Source organism: Taudactylus pleione, unplaced genomic scaffold (assembly GCF_031769625.1).
Source record: "Taudactylus pleione unplaced genomic scaffold, aTauple2 ptg000092l, whole genome shotgun sequence".
Taxonomy (NCBI): domain Eukaryota; kingdom Metazoa; phylum Chordata; class Amphibia; order Anura; family Myobatrachidae; genus Taudactylus; species Taudactylus pleione.
In genome coordinates this window covers 10835557-10858520 of record NW_028284494.1, presented here as the reverse complement: position 1 = coordinate 10858520, position 22964 = coordinate 10835557, and the positions used below count along the sequence as shown (strand labels likewise).

The 22964-nt window shown below is 45.6% G+C and overlaps 1 protein-coding gene across 1 annotated transcript in view; it reads left to right on the top strand.

Moving 5' to 3' along the window:
* Nucleotides 1–19982, top strand: part of ITGA1 (integrin subunit alpha 1) — a 144344-nt gene extending 124362 nt beyond the window's left edge. Inside the window, exons 26-30 of the mRNA XM_088469455.1 lie at nucleotides 6725–6829; nucleotides 7772–7876; nucleotides 9013–9105; nucleotides 17824–17940; nucleotides 19897–19982. Coding sequence (XP_088325581.1) covers nucleotides 6725–6829; nucleotides 7772–7876; nucleotides 9013–9105; nucleotides 17824–17940; nucleotides 19897–19941 — 465 coding nt within the window. The 3' untranslated portion in view covers nucleotides 19942–19982. The remainder of the gene's footprint in view (nucleotides 1–6724; nucleotides 6830–7771; nucleotides 7877–9012; nucleotides 9106–17823; nucleotides 17941–19896) is intronic.
* Nucleotides 19983–22964: the final 2982 nt, after the last annotated feature.

The window sequence follows — 22964 nt, the reverse complement described above, 5'->3', positions numbered from 1 at the left end:
TAGACACAGCACTTGAAAGGCTTGAGGCACTCTGTAGCGGAGATAGCCGCGATGTAATGCTAGAACCTCAGATGCTGCAATGCGGTTAAATTTGCTGGGATGTAATGCAACAGGAGACAGGACAGACTGAGGACTGGAGACGCTGACAATCACAATGAGAGATACCAATGCTATGGAACCGGAAACACGTGTAAGACGCTATCACCGGCACCCAAGCAACGCACCAGCAGGACAGAAAAAGGAGGAAGAACCAATCCAGTCCCGGCAGGGATGACGTACAGCCGGATGAGAGGGCTTCATGAGTTGACAGCGTGGCATCTCCGTCACCCAGCAACAGGCCTAAGAGAATCGCCAGGAGCACCGTTGTCCAATAAGACGCGTCGGCGGCTTGTGACACTTTTTAAGCAAAGCAAAACCAAATGCCTCATTAACCGCAAAGCCTGATGACATTCTGTCCTCTGGTTATTTATGGCCTGCACTACGATTAAGTTATCGCACCAGAAAACTATACAACGATTGCTGAGGCCCATAGCTCAACAGCCACCACGATTGGTAAGAGTTACAAAAGCAACAGAGCCGCCAGGCACATTATACATTAATGTGTGGTCCGGGCTGCCGCTGAGCTCCTCTGGGATTGCTATTGAACGAGCCGGTGTTTCCTGCCCACCCCGCACCAGTGACTGAACCGGCGCTTCCAGCCCGCCCTGTGCCGGTGACTGAGCCAGCGCTTCCGCTTCCAGTGATTGTTTTATTTCTGCAGGGGGCCAATATCATTGCTTTATTTCTGCAAGGGCCAATGTGATTGCTTTACTTCTGCAGGGGGCCAAAAATGTGATTGTTTTTTCATAGGTTGCGCAGCCAAATCGCCGGATGGTGTGCCTTGGCAATTTAAAATCTTGCCTTGATTTAAAAAAGGTTGAAAATCACTGCTCTATACACTACAATAACAGGGGATTTAGCTTTGTTTAGCACTTCCCTTCCGCTCTCCATGACCCGCTGCCAAACCGCTGGGACGGCTATTGCAGGGTGTATTTACAACCTGCACCCCTATTACACTGGGCATTGTTGAAGGCATGACATTTTCCCCTTCCTTACATACTAAGATCTTGTTTAGCTGGAAAGGGCTGCTAACGGCTAACTGAACCCTCAGCGGTGACCCGTACCTGCTGCATGACCTGAAGCCATACTTCAACATCCTTGAAGCCTAAACTCAACACCTTTTGCTCATCCTGCTTCTTCCTAAACACTTCGTCATATTGACGCCAAACATTAGCCCTAGCTGTTAAGTGCATGCCGTGAATCATATGCATGTATTTTAAAACATTCACGTACTCCCCAGGGCGAGTTTCTAGATAACAAGCTGCAAATATGTACTGTACATGCCAGACAGCCAATTGGCATAACTCCGCCTGGCTTTCTCCGCTACAGTACCAGCGGACTTAGCTGAATCTAAAGCCTTTTTGGCATCATGTGTTATAGCAAAGAAATTCACAAATTTACCCTTCTTTAGCCAATCCCTAAAATTGGAGGTGACCCCTCGCAATATATCTGTATTTGCGCAGGGGACCATGGCCCTGATTCAGAGCTGGACGCTCTTTCAGAGCGTTCGCTCTGAATCAGGGCGTTTTTTTTTCTTTTATTGGAGTCGGCCTCCTGGCCGCTCGCTAAGCTGTGGATGACCACCCACAGCTTTTACGAGCGGCCAGGTGATGGTCACGATGGTCTCGATCATCAGGCTTGCGACGAGACCCTTGTAGTAGGGTCTCATCTGCCGCAAGCCCCAGTGAGCGTCCGGCTCTAATAGAGCCAGAAGCTCACCACTGACATCACTCGTGAACGCCTCCTTTTACAGAGCCACCCCCCCTCCCTGCCTACAGCACGGGGCGAGCTGTCAATCAATATCGACAGCCGCCCCGTCTTGCAGTGAGCCCAGGAGCGACGGAGCTGCCGTCGCTCGCAGGGGCTCTCGCATGCGCATGCCGGAGCCGGCGTGCGCATGCGCAGTGGGGGACCATCGACCCGCTTCAATCAGGCCCCATGTCCCCTGAGGCATCTGTCACCGAACTGCTGGAAACACTATGCAAATGTATGCTTCCCTTTCAACTGCTGAGCAAAATAGTGTCACACGCCGCTCTGGAGACCCCAGAATCAGACCCCGCCGCTTACCTTTGCGGGCACTGACCCGCGCTGTCTTCCGGCTCCCGCGCCGTACTCCTCCCTCAGGGCGATCTTCTCTGTTCTCCTCTGGAGGGTCCCGCTGCTGTGCTGCTTCCTCGCCGCCTCCTGCTGATCGCTGGTCCCCGCTGGTTTCTTCCTAGAAGCGCTGTCCTCCGGTCCATGGGCGCGGCCATCTTGGATTGCCCATGTGACTCCACTTCCACCAATGAGGAATCTTCTCCTTCTCTCTCAGCCTGTCAGCTCTCAGCGTCCACTATAAAAGGATCCCCAATGCTGACACAAGTTGCCAGTGCAACTACTTTCTTAGTTCTACTAAGTGAGCCTTCCCACTGTGCTCCGAAGGTGATTCCTGCTAGTATTCACCTCCCAGCTACCAGCGTCTACCCACGGTCTCCAGCCACTCCACGTAGCTACCCAGCTACCAACGTCTACCCACGGCTATCCAGCCGCTCCACGTAGCCACCCAGCTACCATCGTCTCCACACGGCTATCCAGCCCATAGGCACATGCAGGGGGGGTTTCCGGTTGCCTGGAAACCCCCCTCCCCAGCCCATAACCGCAATAGAAATTGTAAAATAATAGAATTTTACTGCATGTTCTTCTCAGAATCACAAATTAAATAAATAGCACCCCCTGTTGATCTTTTAATATGTGTCAGCCAGTATTAAATACACCTGTGCACCAACTAGGAGATCTGGAAAACATGCAGTTAGGGCTGCAATGCTATAGACCATCAATAGGGTAAATTATTAATATAGTATAATACACTATTCAGTGCATAAGAAAACCAATATGTACATATATGCCCAGGGTAGTGCTAGGTTCTTCTGCTGCACCCCCAGACTCCCGGACTTGCTCCAATGCTCTGGAGTGGAGCCCCCATCTGAAATAAAAACATTTAGCTCAGGCAGGATGGCCCTATTGCCACATTTAATGGCTTACTGGGATTGCTGGTCTTGGATATGCTGGAATTATGATGCACATTACACTTTGTATGACACATATTAAAGCTGGTTAAGTGCTAATTATTCATGGACTGGCCACACTCACTCTAAAATCAAGCATTTGGAAACCCCCCTCTAAAAATCCTGCGTTTGCCACTGCAGCCGCTCCACGTAGCCACTCAGCTACCAACGTCTACCCACGGCTATCCAGCCGCTCCACGTAGCCACTCAGCTACCAACGTCTACCCACGGCTATCCAGCCGCTCCACGTAGCCACTCAGCTACCAATGCCTACCCACGGCTATCCAGCCGCTCCACGTAGCCACTCAGCTACCAACGTCTACCCACGGCTATCCAGCCGCTCCACGTAGTCACTCAGCTACCAACATCTACCCACGGCTATCCAGCAGCTCCTCGTAGCCCCAGCTACCAACGCCTACCCACGGCTATCCAGCCGCACCACGTAGCTTCCAAGTTACCACGCTACTTCTACATTCCTCAAACTCCTATCAGTTCGCTGCACCCTCTCATGCGGAGAAACTTTATTAAGCCAAGTCTCCTCCAGCGAGCGACTGCACCAAGTAATACAGGTCCAAGGCCCAGTCCGGGAACACAGCTTCCAAATCCCACCATTGTGACAAATAGCACATAAGCTTGCGAGGTTTCTCAGAAGAACTAGATGAATCAGTAGAGTTACCTGAAAATAACATTTGGGAACAGAAACATCATGCTCACCTGCAGGGCCATAGCTAGGGTAGGGCGGCCGGTGCCATCGCACAGTGCATCACAGGTCAGGGGGCCCCTGTTTGGGCCTGTCAAATTTCTGTTTATTATCATTCTTGCTTATAGCTTCCTCTTATTTCATCCCCATCATCTCCTGGCCTCTCCTTTCTATTCCCTGGCCCTTCCCCATGAAGCCATGGCCCTTTTTTGGGTGCATTATGTCCCTTTGAAAAATGAGGGGGCGCCAATGCTCTTTCTGGCACAGGGCACTAAAAAGTCTAGTTACAGCTCTGCTCACCTGCTCCAGATGTGGAACAGCCAGCTGATGGCTCCTTGGAAGCTGAATCTTGACTCTCTTTGCGTGGTGGGCCTACCGCGGCTTGAATCATCGTTCCGGAATCCACCTGCTCTACGATTGCTACAGTACCTCCGACACTGATGAGATTGGACGAGGCACCGAATGCTGTGAACTTAAGGCACCATTCTTAGCAGCCTGCGTGACAGGAACTAATGAAACCTGCGAGGCGGATGTTGTCCCTAGGGATTCTGCAGGATTGGGCGCCTGAATAAGCGGCGGAAGGGAGGGCGGCCTAACTGCCGGGGGTACCAGCGGAAGAGGGGGTTGAGCTGGTTGCTGTGGCCTAACCGACATACTGAGCGAATGCTGCCACAACTCGGGAGGAGCTGTACTAAAACTAGCAAACTGCTGACAGAAAGCCTGCTGCATGGGCTGCTGCTGAGGAAAAGTCATCAGCGGTGGGTGGTGGGCATACTTGCTGCTGGGGCACATCCTGAAAATAAGGTGACCAGCTAAAACCCGTATGGGTTGGCCGCATGGAGAGCAACACTGGGTGCCGCTGGGGTAGATGCCACCCCAGGAATGACAAAATGCTGCATGGCCCTACTCGGTGGTGGAGAGCTGAAAAACTGCTGCTCTTGCGGGATAGGGGAAAACAGCATGCCCCCAGGGTGCTGAGCCAGAGAAGCAGACCATGAAACGAGCCTTAAAGAGGGGATTCCCCTGGCTCCTGGAGTCCTCGGGGAATCTAAAATGGTAGCCACGACAACAGGGGAGGGGCCTGCCTATGGAGCAGAGTGAGACCTGCCCGACGGCGATACTTGCCATAAGGCCGCACCTGGGGTGCCCACGTTGCTCGCAGCCCACCTGGAAAGCTAAGCCTGCAGGCTGAAAGGGCAAGGAGCGGGTCCCCCTGCAGACCCAACTTCTCCTTGGGTGGCTTGAAATGACGCGGAGGCGCAGGACAAGACGTGCCGCGCGCTTCGCCTAACTGATGCTGCCGCCGCTGAGGAGTGCGGACAGGCAGCCTCCATCAGGCAATGGGGAGAGGGGGAGCATTGCGACGTGGACGGGGCATGATAGAAATATAAGATGCGGGGGAGCAGGCTCCTGGTAAGAATGAACTGACGGGGAGGGCAGGTAAATTATAGGAAAAGATTAGAAATAAACAGTGAGGGCTAAAGCAATAACTAAAATAATGAATTAAAAGTAAATGAGAGATTAAAAATAAAAGGACAAAAGCAAATATCTGAGGTAAAAAAATCAGTGAGACACTGAATACTTACAGGGGTATTCAATATGGGAGCGAAAACATCGTTTTTGCGTTAATATCGGAGGTATGACGTCATTATCGCAGGTTTTACTTTTACACCGTATTCAATTTCAAAGACTTATCGCAGTTTTGAAAAGTCTTTGATAAAAAACGGGGATAACTTTTCACCATTGAATAGGTGTCGAAAAAAAAGTGCAGAATTGGGGTTTAGGGGTGCAGGCTTAAAAAAAATAGCCTGCACCCCTGGGAATGACATTTAAAAAAGAACTGTCAAAAAAAGTTTTCAAAAAAAATAGGGACATCCCAAAAAATTATTTTAAAAATTGGGTTGAAAAAAAAAAAATGGGAAAAAATTGTTTAACAATAGGGAAATAGGTTCAGGGCTATTCTGCAAGTATGCGGCAGGTGTTTTGAAGAATAGAATTATAGCGGCAGGTGCACAAATGCAGAATTTTTAAAAATTTACTTTAGGAACTTAAAAATATGCTAGTACCCATTTTCATGTACCCCAAATTTGATGGGACCACTTAAAAAAACGAAAAAAATAACCTAAGTGCTCTTCTGCAACACTTCTTCAATGTCGGGAAAAAAACACCTGCTGCGGCTATTTAAATCCCCGACTTTCAATTAAAGGCTAAAACGGGGGTATCCATAGTGTTCCCCCATGTTTTTACTACTTTAGGGGGGTCTTACAATTTTTTTAAGGAAAAATTCATAACTTTACGCAAATCCAACTTCGGAGTTTCCCGTTTTCGTTAATTTTATATCGAATAAGCGGGAGCGCGCCCGATACTTTAACGCAGGTAAAAACTCCGTTATGAAATGTTAACTTCGACAGTGAAGTTAACGTTTCATATTGAATACCCCTCTTAGCCAGCCTGGGAGGGATCACAGACTGGAAATAGGAAGATGAATCCTCGACCAGCACATATATACCACCTAAAAACCCCGCCTACTAAGAGCTATCGATTGGCTAGCCTACTCCCTGACGACCCAGCAAACCAATCGCCAACTACAACAAATCAACCAATTACAGTCTGCTTTGCTCCAATAAAAAACTAGGTGCTTATATTCTCTCCAGCTGATACAAGCACTCAAGTGTATTTATAAAAAATTAAATTTACGTCAATCTACAAATTTTGAGCTGACATTTTGTCCGAATGGCAGCAAATATAATTTTTGGAGTCTTCATATTACCATAGGCATGATAAAATAAATAACTTAAAACCCTGTTTTTTTCCCAATAGGCTTTTACGTTAACATAGGGAATTTAATGTAATCTAAAATAATTGTATTTGCTGTCACCAGAATGTGCATTGCAACACTGATGAACTTTTGGACCCTTTCAAAATCAATTCCGGAAGACCGCATAATGTCCAAAAATCTACAGACAACATAAAAGATACAATAGTGGTGAGTTTTTATCTAAATGTTTTCATACAGTAGGAATAATAATGGCAAATCTGAAGTCTCAAATTGTCAATATCAACTAAGGGCCTGATTCAGAGATGTACGCTAACCCGACGGTTGGCGTACATCTCCAATGTCTAGGGCTCTGCGTAGGTGCAGAATGGATCTCGCTCACAGTCCCCCCTCATCCTCATCTAATGCTCCAGGTCACAGAATAAGCCCTCCGCTGCGAATAATCTATTACACTGTAGGTATGATTTTAATTAACCAAGAAACTCAACTCTGTCCAACCACTAGAGACAAAAGGAATTCATCATTTTAAATATTTAATTTGACTGATGATATTTATGTTACCCCCGTCTTTTCCACATTGCAGCTCATTGCTCAGTGATGTTATTAGCTCGTATTTCTCATGAATGTTGGCTCATAACACAAAATGGCCATCCTGCAACTTTCAGTAATATAGATATAATTATAAACATTTATTTGCAAGGTCAGACAGAATGACAAATCGTACATAATAGAAAGGACAAATAAAAACGTAAGTAGTGCAGAGGAGTGGGGGAGATGGAGAGTAGGCAGGGCCCTGCTGGTTTCAGCTTACAGTCTAGAGATAAGTCTCTACTCAGGGGCGTATCTATAATGGGTGCATGGTGTGCTGGGCTATCAGCCGAGGCCTGGGGTGCCCTGGAGAGAGGCAACCCCTTAATGGGGGGTCCCTAACTCCTCAGGGATACCCAGCCTAGGCTTTGGTTCGGGGCACCCGTTGAACCTGAACTTTTCATCTCTAATACTTTGGTATTTGACTTGTGAACCTACGCATTTCATGAGCTTAAAAATATTTCATAAAAATATAAAGTATTGATTTTTATATATATAAAATATATTGATTTGTTCTGTATATCGTCAAATATATGATGTAAATAATAAGACGTTATATAACAGGACTGCAAGAGAATACACTGCCCTGCGTTCTTCTGCACTGTGGAGCCATCCGACTATACTCAAATCAATATCTCAATGAGAATATGGAAAGCAACGTTTATTAAGGTAATCAGAGCCTCTCCTTAGTTTTGCCTACATAACACTTTTAAAGACACAATCACCCTGTTTTTTTATTTTCCTTTGTATTCGTTTTTTTTTAATTCTCAATTTACTGAATTATAAAAATATGCATGGCTATAATGCAGGAGCACACTTTACACACGTAAGAGACATACTAATCTCAATAAGACACATTTTTGTATTATACTTCAATTCATAATATGCATCATATAAATATTAATGTTGCTATCATTTCTATACTGTAGTTCTTTTATAGGAGTTAGAGTCTGTTTGCAACTTTTAGCCTGCCTTCAAATGTATTGACTTTGTCTGTTCCTAAATGCTTGTATCACATCCTAAAGCATCTTGTTAATCTTATTAATATCTGATAATTCATGAACAGTAGTACACCTTAAGCCTATGTCTAGTATATACATTGCACTATGCTAGATGTAATAAGTAACCATGGGAGTAACTACCGTAGGTGCAAGGGGTGCAGCTGCTATGGGGCCCAGAGCTGAGGGGGGCCCATCTTCCTTGTCAAAGTTACATGTGTTATATACATTTGTCACCATTGGGTGTTACGGAATCGGTAGGTAATGCCGGCGTCTGTCTCGACCCCAAATTCAAAGTACTTTTTTGGGGTGTCCCTCACTTTTTTTTTAGGGATTTTTTGACAGTTATCATTTGGAGGGCTGTCCCAAGGGTTCTGAGAGGTTTCCCCACCTTTGCACCCCAAAATTAAAAAAAAAATAATCTTCTTTGCTCCTGCTATTCAGAGGCAAATCTTTTTTACCTATTACATTATATTGGCTTTCTAAGTACGCGAAAAACGGATGGAATTGAATACGGAGATAAGTTTCCAGCTGGCGAAAAGTCGCAATCGGCAATACTGTTTTGCGGATTTTCGCTTCTAACTGAATACGGGCCCAAGTCGATATTCTGGTGTCAAGTCACATTTACATACCACACCCTTTTGGATTGTATTAGTTTACTTTAATAACAATTCATGCCTAGTGAAGTTACTGTAGTACAAACCTAAACCTCTCTCATTAACAAACTATTTGATTGTAGTAAATCAGGGTGTGGGGGATGAGCAGTACTTCCTACAATGCTGAGATAACATTTACACTATTCTGCAGGCCAGTATCCACAGTCTGAATCTTGTCTTACGTGCTGTGCTGAAGAGTGAGAATCCGCTGTTAGTCCTAAACAGTGAGAGTGAAACATATGAGGTAAGTACAATGCCTGTAACAAACATCCTTTAAAATCCTTTAATCCACTCCATTCATGCAGTGTACTTCATTGCCGTTACCTCCACATGGGGTATTAACCGATACAGAGTGGCTTTCCCACACTCTGACCGAACACACCGCCTGGCATGTCAGCTGATTGTGGCTGGAGGATGGACAGATATATTTTTTTTTTTTTTTTTTATAATTCTTTATTTTAAATGGTCAATCAGAATACAATTTAGCACAAAAAGGAGAACAAATAAAGGGTCACAAAAACCCAATACAGACCATATTTTTAAACAATAATAGACAGACAAAACTATTCAAAAATACTTGGTAGAGAAGAGGGGGGGGTAAACAGAGGGCAGGAGGCAGGGAGATAAGGGGGGGGGAGAACATGACATATCATCTAGAGAATCAGTACATATCAAACATCTTCTGGAGGGTAAACCTCAATCGTTGCCCATGGGTCCATGCACCAAATTGTCAGAAGGAGGAGGGGGACTGCGCTCAGCAAGCAGCCAGGGAGCCCAAACGTGAGTAAAAACATGCCCTCCATCATGGAGGTAATAAATTATCTCCTCCATGGTCGCAATATGCCAAATCTGACTCTTAAGTACAGAGAGGAGTGGTGGGGAGGTCTTTTTACAGTTTAGAGCGATAAGAGATTTTGCCGCTGCTAATATATGTGCAGCTAATTTTTTAGAAAATTTTTCAATATTCGGGGGTGGGTAGCACAATAAAAATATCCAAGGATCTTTTGAGATCAGAGCTTCCAGAAGGGAATTTAGTAGGTTATGGACCAAGTCCCAGAATGGGACAATAATTGGACAGGTCCACCAGATATGGACCATAGTACCCCCGCAGCCACAGCCCCGCCAACTATCAGGTGAAGAGGATGGGAACATTTTATGAAGTCTCTCAGGAGAATAAATTTTATATGCATTCTCTTGCAATAGAACTTTTGGCTATTCCCAGTCTCATTTCATCCCAGGCCTCGGCATCTGGAGGAGAACCAAGATCTCGTTCCCAAGCAGTTTTGTGAGGGGAAGGGTAGCATCAAAAAGAAGAGCATAAATCTGGGAGATTAGACCTTTAGATAAGGAGTAATGTCTACAAAGATTTTCAAAAGGAGTAAGGGCACGGAGGACAGATAGTGGAGGTAATGATTGTAAGAAATAGCGAATGGGATGGGAGTTTTTGTTGTAATGTTGGCAGGGATAACCATTGACCTTGGTCAAAAAAATCAGTGGGGAATCTAAGTCCTACATTAATCCAATTATGGAACCTCAAAGTAGAGAAACCAGGAGGGAACAGGGGGTTATACCAGATAGGAGTTAGAGGGGATACCGGAGAAGATTAATTTTACGTGAATAGAGATCCCAGAGTTTGAGGTATTTAATAGTAGGGAGTAATTTAGATGCGGAAGGTTGGTGCGCGGGTAGTATGCCCCATAAAGAACTTAAGTCTGGGAGAGTAGTATAGGCAGATTCAATATGCAACCATGAAGTAGAACCTGGGGGAGAGTATGAAGCAACAATATGAGAGAAATGGGAGGCGAGATAATAAAGTTTAACATTAGGTAGACCTCTCCCACCTCTTACAACTGACCTTTCCAAAACTTTAACCGCAATTCTCGGGGGTCTGTGATTCCAAACAAAATGAACCAGGGCCTTTTGAATATTACTTAGAAAGACAGCGGGAACAGTTACGGGGAGAGTCTGAAAAAGATAAAGCCATTTTGGTATAATATTCATTTTAATAGCTATGATCCTACCCAGCCACGAGATAATAAGACGATTCCAGGAATTTAAATCGGCCTGCATTTTAGATAGGAGAGGTGAAAAATTTTCACGAAAAAGAGAGTCATAGTGGGAAGTTAAGTAAATCCCCAAGTACTTGATCTTTTTGGGTTGCCACTTAAAATTAAAATTAGTTTGCAGGTTTTCAGCATTTTGCGGGGAAACATGGAGAAGCATGGCATCTGATTTGGGGTAATTGATTTTATACCCAGAGACAGTGCTATAGAACCGAAGAACAGAAAAAAGGTTGGGGAGAGAGATTGTCGGTTGGGTCAGGGATAGAAGGATATCGTCTGCGAAAAGAGAGATCTTAGGCTCCAAAGTACCAACTTAAACCCCCCAAATATCAGGATGGGATCTAATGTGGGAGGCCAGTGGTTCAATTATAAGGGCGAACACCAGGGAGGATAAAGGGCAACCCTGCCTCATACCATTGCTAATATTGACTGGGCCTGAGGGAATACCATTAATCAGGACTGTAGCAGAGGGGGTAGAGTATAGTGCCAGGAGACCAGTGAGAAAATCACCAGACATGCCGTAAGCTTCAAGAGCGGCTTTCATAAAATCCCAGGAGATCCTATCAAATGCTTTTTCAGCATCTAGAGAGAGTAAAATAGTAGGGGATCTCCTGGAATTCGAAATATGAATAAGATCAATAGCACGTCTGGTGTTATCTCTCGCCTGGTGACCTGGTATAAATCCCACTTGGTCGTAGTGAATCAGGGAGGAGAGGAATGGGTTCATACAATTCGCAAAGATTTTAGCAAATATTTTCAAATCTAAATTAAGGAGGGAGATAGACCTGTAGCTAGCACAGTTAAGTGGGTCTTTGCCTTCCTTGGGAATCAAAACAATTCTGGCTTCCAGCATTTCAGAAAGGAATGGATCGCCATGAAGAACCTTATTAAAGAGTGTGAAGACGGGGAACGAGTAAGTCTAAAACATTTTTATAATACGCCGCCGCCGTAAATCCATCTGGAGCTGGGGATTTTCCATTTTTTTGAGATTTTAAAGTGTGTTCAATCTCCTCAACTGATATTTCGGAGTTAAGGAGTTCTATAGCACTAGAAGATAACTTGGGCAAATTAGAACTAGCAAGAAAATCAGAAATCAAGTTAGAATGAGATAGAGGAGATGAAGTGGTTGGGGGGGGGATTATACAGATCAGAATAGTAGGATTGAAAGGCAGTTCTAATGGCCGCAGGATCATGAACCAGCTGGTGGTGAGAGTCACGGATCGAGATAATATTTTTATGAGTCCTAGCAGATCGAAGTCGTGATGCAAGATTTTTATCCGCTTTATCCCCTTTCTCATAAAAGGATTGGCGAAGCCATTTAAGGTGTTTTGCCACCCGTTTGGAGAGAAGCAAATCTAATTCGGATTTAGGGCTCTATTTACTACAACTCGCATTGGGAATGCAGTTTGTAGCGTGATATTACCGGCAATTTCACAGGGATTTACTAAAAATCCCTTGCAGGGACAGAGCTTGCGATAAAGCTCTGTCCCTCGAATCCCCTCCACACCCTTATCACGGTATTTTCGCAAAAAATACCGTGACAAGTGTCCACGCATGCGCTGACCGGCTGCCGCTTCTACCCCCTGGCGCTAAGCCCTGCCTCCCACAATCGTGGACCCTTCCCAGCCCCAACCCCCCTCCCTTAATTGTACTTACCTGCATGATCCGGGCTCTGGTGATGTCCTCCATGGCTCTGGTCAGCTGACATCCCATACTGCACTGGGACCCGGTCACCTGATGACCGGGCCGCAGTGCAGGATGGGAGACCAGCTGACCAGAGGGAGGACATCACCGGAGCCCCGAACTCCGGTCCTGGACTCAGGTAAGTAAATCTTTATTTTTATGCAGTGTATCAGCGTGTGGTCTGTTTAGACCACACAGCTGATCACTGAGGCCGGCTCCGGACTCTGTTCTGCCTGTTAGAGTGGAGCAGGAGTCCGATAACCGGGGGGAGACCCTGGATAACGCCACCTCCAGGTGGCATTATTATCACAGGGCCTCCCCAAGTATTTTTTTCACAATTTATTTTTAGTAACATGCACACAGATCGTATTTCCCATTACAATTATGGGAAATGCTATCTGATTACTAAAAATAAGTGATACTTAAGGGTCAGAGTAGAATTTTACGAATTCTACTCCAATTGCCCTTTAGTAACTTTAGGTGAAACTAAAATAATGTGAAAAGGGTGTGAAAACACCCTTTTTCACTTTATTTTAGTAAAAATAATGATAATAAATAGAGCCCTTACCCATTCTGAGTTCCGACAAGATAGTAGGATCAGGAGATAATTTATGTTGCGATTCCAAAGAGTGAAGTTTGATGGATAGTTTATTAATCTGGGTGAGAGATTCTTTTTGTTTTTGGAGGCCACGCTGATCAAGTGCCCCCTCAAGACTGTTTTATGTGCCACCGATAGGGTAAATCTAGAGGTATCTGGAGTATCATTTAAATAATAAGAAATTTGTGCCCGTAGTCGGGATATTGTCTCAGGATTGTGTATTAGGGAGTCATTTAGACGCCACGTCATAGGGCGAGGACGAGAGAGTAAACCCAAATATCACAAGATATAGGGGAGTGGTCAGACCAAATAAGCTGGTGAATAAGGGCCGAGTGGAGATTGAAAGCAAGCTCGTGCTTGAGCAGGATCATATCAATACGGGAGTACTGTCACGGCCAGGGTTTCTCGGCATGGTGGTCAATGGGTAATACCTGTGAGGTCACTGTGGCGGGAGGTGTCTGGCGGCGGCGCTGGTGTTTGGCAAGGGGCATTGGCTGCGCGTGGTTCTGTGCAGGCACATTGTCACTAAGGGCTGGTGAGGCCTGATGGTATTTCCGTTCCGCTCGGCATGGGCGCCGCCATCTTGCCTCCGTCCATGTGATTCAGTTGTCCAATCCTGGTGGGTCATGTGCTCTCTCCAGCCAGTCATAGCGTGGCACTTGGTATTTAGGAAGGTCCAGAGCCTTCCTTCCTTGCCAGTGCAACGTATTTCTCAGCTACAGCTGAGGGAGAGTTCCTGTGCTTTACCTGCCTCCTTGGAAACGCTACCTAGCCTGTTACCTTGCCTGCTCCAACCCGCTGGACTTACCCTGCACCCTCCATTTACCTTTCCCCTGCCTGAGCCTGCTGTCTCCCTGCACCTTGCCTCCACTTACACCCAGCTGGACTTCATCACCTCTGCCTGCATTTCATTTCAGCTCACCATACCTGCTTACTGGACTGTTCCTGCCTGTCACTATCTGGACATTCTCACATTTACTCCACTACAGTTATCAAGTGCACTTTAGTGCTATACCTGTACTTTTTCTTTTGCCATTCCCATGTCTAACAAGTCACTTATTAAAAGTTCCACTTTTTCATTTAAATCTGCTTCTGTGTCTGCTCCTATCACCACCCCGGGTCCACAACAAAACCAGAACCTCACAAGTACGAGTTGTGGGGTGAAGAAAAAAAACTTACAATTGCGGGCGGAAGGTTCCTTCATTCTCCAAGAATCACACAGGAGCTGGGACTTCATGGAATGGAGGAGAGACTTAAATGTTGGGAAGCCGATGAGGAAGATGCTGAGGCAGCAGAAGCAGAACGGTTCAAAGTGGTGCTAAGAACAGCATTAAAATCGGCAGTGACAATGAGTTCCCCTTGACGCACTCGAGTAGGAAGAAAGTCTAACTTGGCAAAAAATTTATTTTGGTCTTGATTATGGGCATAAGCATTTACTAGTGTATATTAAGCTTCCCAACTAATATTAGGAAGCGGCCTTCATTATCATTATGGGTGTTGATAGGTTCAAAAGTGAGATGGTGAACAAATAAGATTGCTACACCAAGTTTTTTAGCGTCATAATCACAGGCATGATAAGTATCTGGATATGGCTTACAGCGTAATTCAGGGTAGGAATTGTACAAAAAGTGGGTTTCTTGAAGGAAAACCAGGTTGGCTCTATGAAGCTTAAGAGTAGTAAAGAGTTTCCCATGTTTTTGGGGGCTGTTGAGCCCTTTTACATTAAAAGAGAGAACACGGAGACCCATGGGCAACCGGTAAAAGCAACATGCATAAATATAAAAAATAGAAACCTGTATATGTCGTGATCAAAAGGGGAAAAAGATAAGGGAAAATAGAGGGAAAAAGGGGGAAAGAGAGGGGTCGGTTGGCCGTCTGGCAAAATAGGCCAGGACCAGTGACACTGACAAAAGGGATGGGTACTACGTGTCTGAAAGACACCTAGGTCAGCTGGTGGGCTGAAAGCCCTGGAGGGGCCCGGCGAGGCATTAAAAAAAGACATCACAGTGGAGGTAGGGACAAGTCGGGGATCTATCCCTCCTGGGAAACCCAAGGGAAAAAATTAGAAAAAAAAACAATACTACAGGGCAAGCGGAGCAAAAAGGTAAGGAAATTAAAAAAAAAACCTGAGAAACAAAAAAAAAACTATATATATATATATATATATATATATATATATATATATATATATTAGTCTGACAAATACAGCCAAAAAAACAAAACATGTATAGTAATCGAAAAATATGCTTAAAACTATCCTTGGAATAGTAAAATAGATTAAACTATACAGCGGGGCAATCTCACGAATCAATACTAGAAAATCAGGAGAAGCCCAATGAGAGCTAAAAATAAAATAAAACCAACTCGCAAGAACATAATAACAAACATGGGGAGAAGGCACCCTGAGATAACATTGATAAACATATCATAGTAAATTTAGAGTGTACAGAAAATTAATTGGGCAAAAATGATGACCAGTGAAGGTCGTTGTATCACCAAAGATTAATATATGAAACAAAAGAGAAACTTGGGGTTGGAAGTCAAGTCACAGGAGGTAGGACTGAGGAGGCCTGTGAGGAGGGGACAGTGGTCCATTCCAGTTTGGGAGGAGTCTTTTTCTGTCTCTGTGGGAGTGCAGGTGTTGTAGAAGAATCACTGTGTCCCTAGTGGATACCCAGTTTAGAGAGCAAAGATTGAGCCTCATCGGAAGATCTGGCAGCGAGCATTTTTCCCTGATGCCAAACCAGGATACGAAAGGGGAAACCCCCACCGATATTTGATGCCGTTCTGGCGAAGCAAGGAAGTAATGGATCTAAAATCTCTGCGTTTAGCTAATCTGATGGGAGAGATGTTTTGGAAGATTTGTAGGGTGGAATTATCAAAGGATACAGAGTCAAGCCGTCAAGCTTCCCTCATGACTGCTTCCTTCACAGTAAAGTAATGCATTCTGAGAATTACATCTCTGGGTTGGGAGGTATGTTGTGAGCGAGGATGTAGGGCACAATCCAAAAGGAGGTGATCCTCGAGGGTCTCAGGAGAAAGCTTGGTAAAGAGACGTTTAAGGTAAAATTCAAGATGCGCTTGTTCAACCTCCTCCGAGATCCCCCAAATTCTTAAATTATTCCTCCGCGCCCTATTGTCTTGATCTTCATGGTCTTCCTGTAACTGGGAGATGTCTTGACGCATTTGATGGAAGTCAGTCTCGAAAGAGTGCTGGAATGACACCCACCTCCTCTACTCCTCTCTCAAGTTGGTCAGTTCTGCCACCAATTTCTGCAAAATCGGTTTTCAGTGAGTGAAGGGCTTGAACCGAGGTCTTCACATCTTTTCCTTCTTTAAGTAGGGAGACAAAGTTTAGTCGACTTCAGGATAATGTGTGGGCCTCAACCCGGCAGGGGCATAGGAGATATCCCCCGATTCTGAGGGTCACAACACCCAGGACAGGGAGGTGGCAGGGAGTCAGCAGGGTCGGGTGTGAGTCATCAGGAGCGGGTAGAGAATGGAGGGACTGGGATTTCGTAGGTGCCAGTCAGGAGCTCTGTAAAGGCACATCTGCATCTGATTCCTACCAGACCACGCCCCTAGGACAGTTATATTTCTGATACCATCCAGTGCCATAACTAGGAGTGTGGGAGTGGTGCCACCGTATAAAGCATAGTGCCCTGTAACGGCACCCAGTGGCCATAAACGCTGCTTCAGTGCTGCCAGAACTCCCTCTGGACCCCGCAGGCAGGCACCCTACAGCTCTAACAATGCTAACAACATATCTGTAATTACCGGGGCTGCCGGTGACGTCATGGACTTGGAATCTAATAACACTGCAAATTTCAAGTGAAACAAGTAAAATAAGAACCACATACATACACACACACGGAAGGTTCTAACTGACCACAGTGGCTGATTACCTTAAGTATTTTATGCAAGACTGTAAAATCTATATACATGGGGGACTTCCATAAATCCCAAATCATATTTGTACATTAAATAAAGTCTTGTGGGGAGATGTACGGAGCCTTGGAGAGAGGTAAAGTACCAACCGATCACCTCCTAACTGCGATTTTTCAAATACAGCCTGTAAAACGATAGTTAGGCCGGCTACACATCAGATATATTGAAGGATATATCATTCTGATGCGGATCCAAATGATATATTGTCGATATCGCTCAGTGTGTACCGTCAATCGTGCATTCACGTGCATTTTCAGCGGTGTCGTCCCATGTGATGTGCTGTACGTCAGATGGGGCGATGATGTTGATGACCACAGTCGGGTGAATGCAGGATGGAAGAGTATATCGCGCTGTTATACACTGTATCGTGCAGTATGTATGGCCGCCCAATATATCCTTTTATCGTGCGTCGAGTTGGCTGGGTTACATGTCGTTCTGTGTACACGGTCTTAGGAGCTGTTTGGTTGGTACTTCATCTCTTTCCACTTTATCTCTCTCCAAGGCTCAATACATCTACCCCTTAATGCGAAAAAAAACTCTTAATTTATCCTAATCAAAATATGTATAAAATATCCATCCATACGGTATGTTCTGTATGTACTACATTTTGCAGCTTTTACATTATGAGAAGTTTTATGTTCATTGAGTGTTTGATTTTATTACATTGCAGACAATGATTAAGATATCTAAAGAGCTGGAGCGCAGCCAGGTGCCATTCTGGGTCATCCCATTAAGTATAATTATTGGACTTCTCATTCTGGCCCTCATCATATTTGCAATGTGGAAAGTAAGTATTGCTGGGAATTGTCACTGTGATCACAGTAAAATCAGACTCTATGCACAGCGGGGCTCATTCAGAGTTGCACGCTGGTCCGTTTTGCTGACTGCTCTTGGTATCATTTGCACCCGGCATGCTCTATACAGCCCAGCATACGCTGCGACTATTGGGGATTCAGGACTGTATGCATCCCAGCCGTATCACGTGTCAGAGTAGCTGTACCTGGGTGGCAATGTTTGCAAGTAGGATAAGTTCAGTGGACGTGTTGTGGGCATATAGACAGCATTGCGGGCTGTTCAGAGGTGAGCGCACGCAGAGATCCGGCTGATTACAGATGTATCACTTGCACCAAAGAAAGGGCTGGTGAGATGCACGCTGATAGTGATTACCACTACAGAAACGGAGAGATAGGCAGGGGGTGCAGCCGCGTAGATGAAGTCTGAGCACAAACAGAGATCCCCATTTATTTATGGGCATGCATTGTGGCTGCATCTGCGGTGTGACTCTGAAGCAACCACAGTATGTACATGTAGCATCGTGGCTCCCACCATTATCCACCCCATCAGCACTTCACATAATATAATACAATATAATAATGCGTATGCCGGGTCAGCTTAGTCCACCTCCTGCTCCGTCCTACCCCACCCCCGATCTGCCCGTCCCACCTTCCCACTCTAACCCTGCTTAATAAATAACCCCCTTTCCCAGCACCTGATTAGTGGTCCTCCGCCGTCCCTTAGGGTCTGCTGCAGCCGGAGCCATTCGCCTGTCGGAGGAGGAACAGCTAATTATATAGACGGCGGAGCTACTGCACTTGTGATCTATTAAAGGTCTGATGTCAATCATGATGGCAACATGTTTTGAAGCTGATCAGCATTCGCCAGCCATAACACAGTGCAGGGATAAAACAGTTTCAATAAAAATATTCTAATCACACAGATGTAAAGTAATGAACACATTTAAATGCAAAACACTAATCGTACACATTGTCCAATGGGTCAGAAAACATTGACATCGCCCTCTCCATGAATTGATGAATACAAAATATGTAATTGCATGGTGTAAGATACAGCAACCCTTCTACTGAAACAGCGCAACAGTGAAACTATACATATATAGATATATAGAACATAGGCAAACGCAGGGGGGGTTTCTGTCTGCCTGGAAACCCCCCTCCCCAGAAAACACCATGACTACAATAGAAATAGTAATATAATAGAATTTTACTAGTGCTGCATGTTCTTCTCAGTATCACAAATGAAATAATTAGCACCACCTGTGGATCGTTTAACATGTATCAGCCAACCTGTGCACCAACTAGGAGATCTGGAAAACATGCACTGTAAGGGATGCACTGCTATAGAGCCCAATATGTACATATATGTCCAGGGCAGTGCTAGGTTCTGCTGCTCCTCCCAGCTCCCGGACATGCTCCAATAGTCTGGAATGGTGCCCACATCGAAAATAAAAACATCCAGCTCAGGCAGGATGGCCCTACTGCTGCATTTAATAGCTTACTGTGATCGCTGGCCCTGTATATGCTGGAATTATGACACATAACGCACTTTGTATGGCGCATATTAAAGCTGGTTAAGTACTAATTATGCCCTCTTCATGGACTGCCCACACTCACTCTAAAATCAAGCATTTGGAAACCCCCTTCTAGAAATCCTGCGTTTGCCACTGTAGAATCATATCCAAAGGCATTCTTGATATATGCCATATTCAAGGGCAGTACGATACAAAGGTCTCAGGGCTTGTGCCCATTGCCATTTGTACAAATGCAATGGGAAATAATAGATTCAAATGTAAGACTCATTTACATACCTGCCCATTCTCCCGGAATGAAGTGGGCATGTTCATGGTGACGTGATTCCGTTTGTAAAACTCAATCAATAAACAATTATTAAATACATTGTTTACTGAAATGATATATAATACATGTTTTTCTTCTTTGTTTTACAGCTTGGCTTCTTCAAAAGGCCGCTGAAAAAGAAAATGGAAGAATGATAAATTATTTTGCTTAAACACATTCTGTTAATACTTGAATATTGTCTAAGCCTTACAGAAGCCTGTCTGGCAGCGTTCTGGTGCTATATGCTGTGGGGTGGGACGTCAGGGGTAATGGGTATGCATAGCTGACAGACCATCTCCTGACACTGGGACACCACAACATCAGCCAAAGGCGGCAATGACACTGTCCAGAACTGCCGTCCCATGTAAGGTGCTCACCCTGCCCTATGGCAGGCACAGTCCTGTTTTCAGGGGGTCTATTGTATTTAGTTTTACTTTCGATGGCCCTTTTCTTCATTTTAGGTTGTTTTATACTTTGATGGGACAATTTGTTTAGCAACCAGAACAGTGTCCCAAACTGAATCCTCGTATAGATGTGACAGCAACAATGGGACCCTAGATTTGTACCTGGTCTGTATGTTCTCCTTGTGCTTCTGTGAGTTTATTCCCATATACCCCAGTTTGCTCCCATAGCCCCCGAAACAAATTGGAAAGTGTATTGGCTGCTGACCAAAATGGTCCTTGTGAGTGTGGCCATGCGTGTTTGTGTACATATGGCGGAAGTTAGACCATGGTGCTCAGAGGCAGGATCATCGTATTCCACCCTGCTCCTCCCTAACCCCCCGGCCAGTCGTCCGAAACGATCCATGATCCACCCACCACCCTGAAAAAAAAAAAACGATCGCGCTCACCAATCTCCGGGTCAAGGAAAGTGGGTATGTCATGTGCAAATGGGCCAGGATTGAAGAAGCCATTCCTCCCATCTTGACGATACTGCTGATGCCCCCACACACATTCCTGGCGGCCAGATCCAAACACTCCCGTTCCCCCCCAGTTATGGACTCCGCAATCATTCTCTGATTGCACAGCGATATGTCACATGCTGGCACTAGTTAAGGTTAATAATAATTGTCATGGTGTGGATGGGAAGCAATGTGTGGCTACCATATTACCAGTGCATGTGTTTGGCAGGTAGAGCTGCACCATCCCAATTTCGATAGATTGATTTTTATTTTTTGCCTCAAATCTATGGCTGAGCCCCAGTGGCAAACGCAGGATTTTGAAAGGGGGGTTTCCAAGTTCTTGGTTACTGAACCAATGAAAAAACATCTAGACATAGATAGATAGATAGATAGATAGATAGATAGATAGATAGATAGATAGACTTAACTGAACTATTATCTGTAAAACCCAATCTTAAAATGGAAGTGAGAATCTGTTCAATAGTTCAGTATCGGTAAAGAAAATATAGGTTTAGAGGAGTCATTTGTCATAAATTGGTTGTAAATGATAAATGTTTGCACAAAATATGAGGTAGTAGATTCCCTTCTGTGGCTGAAACTGGCATTTGATGGCAGGGACAGAGTGAGACAGAGGAGTATATTTACTGAGTGATGGCTTTTGAAAGACGCCGCTTGTTGACGGTTCTGTCCATGAGATTTAAAGCAGCTATAATATTATCTGCAAAACCAGGACAAAACCCAACAATAATAGTATTCATGTTTAATAAATCCTTCGCATCAAACTCAGATCAACATCAATTAATAAACCCCAAAGCACCTCATTATTCAATTACTAGTCCCATAAACACACCTTAAATGAATAGCCCCACCAGTGGCGGAACTTGTGGGTGGTGGGCCCAGGTGCAAAAATTTTCTTTGGGCCCCCCTCCTCCACCCTACTCCAAGTCCAAAGTTCAGTGGGTGACAGGGAGCGGCAAGAGGTAGACGCAAGAAGGTGACAGGGAGAAGCAGTGGGTGACAAGGAGAGATAACAGGCAGTGGGTGACAGGGACAGGGAAGAGGCTGTGGGTGACAGGCAGTGGGTGACAGTGAAGAGGCAGTGGGTGACAGGGACATGGAAGAGGCAGTGGGTGACAGGGAGAGGTGACAGGCAGTGGGTGACCGGTAGAGGGAAGAGGCAATAGGTGACAGGGAGAAGCAGTGGGTGACAGGAAAGAGGGTGAGAGGCGACAAGGAGAAGCAGTGGGTGACAGAGAGTGGGAAGAAGTAGTGGGTGACAGGAAAGAGGGTGAGAGGTGACAGGGAGAAGCAGTGGGTGACAGGGAAGAGGGTGAGAGGTGACAGGGAGAATCAGTGGGTGACAGAGGGGGAGAGGGTGACAGGGATAGTTGACAGGCAGTGGGTGAAAGGGAGAGGGCATTAGGCAGTGGGTGATAGGGAGAGGTGACAGGTAGTAGTGATAGGGAAAAGCAGTGGGTGAGAGGGAGAGGTGACGGAGTGGGAGGAGCAGTGTATGACTTTGAGAGGGTGACAGGGAGAGGGGAGAGGCAGTGGGTGACAGGGAGAGGGTGATAGGAAGAGGTAACAGGCAGTGGGTGACATGCAGATGCCATGGGTGCCCAACACATACCACCCTGTAGTGCCCCCCCACATGTCACACTATAGTGCCCACACATTATGCCACCTCTAGTGCCCACACATTATGCTACACTGTAGTCCCCACATTATGCCACCTGTAGTGCCCACACATGCCACCTCTAATGCCCACACATTATGCCACCTGTAGTGCCCACACATTAGGTTACACTCCAGTCCCCACACATTATGCCACCTGCAGTGCCCACACATTATGCCACCTGTAGTGCCCACACATTAGGTTACACTCCAGTCCCCACACATTATTCCACCTGCAGTGCCCACACATTGTACTCACCAGCAACATCCTCAGGCAGCTGGCAGAGCAGCAGTCACAGCCTCACAATGAGTCACACCCATGAGGCTGCGCTGCTGCTAAACTCCAAGTCAGAGGAGCATGTGATGAGCTTCTCCAATCAGAGCTCAGCACATGCTAATCTGACGCCACTGCAGAGACAACTGGGATTTATTACCCAGTAGTGCGCTGCAGCATACCTCCCAACTTTCTCCCCCGGTGAGTTGGGACTTGCGTGCATGCCCAAAAAGGGGCGTGGCCTGACCGTAAAGGGTGTGTGTCCTTGTGACACGCCCCCGTTTACATCACTAAGGGGCGTGCCCAGCATCTCCGAGATGCTGGGCTGC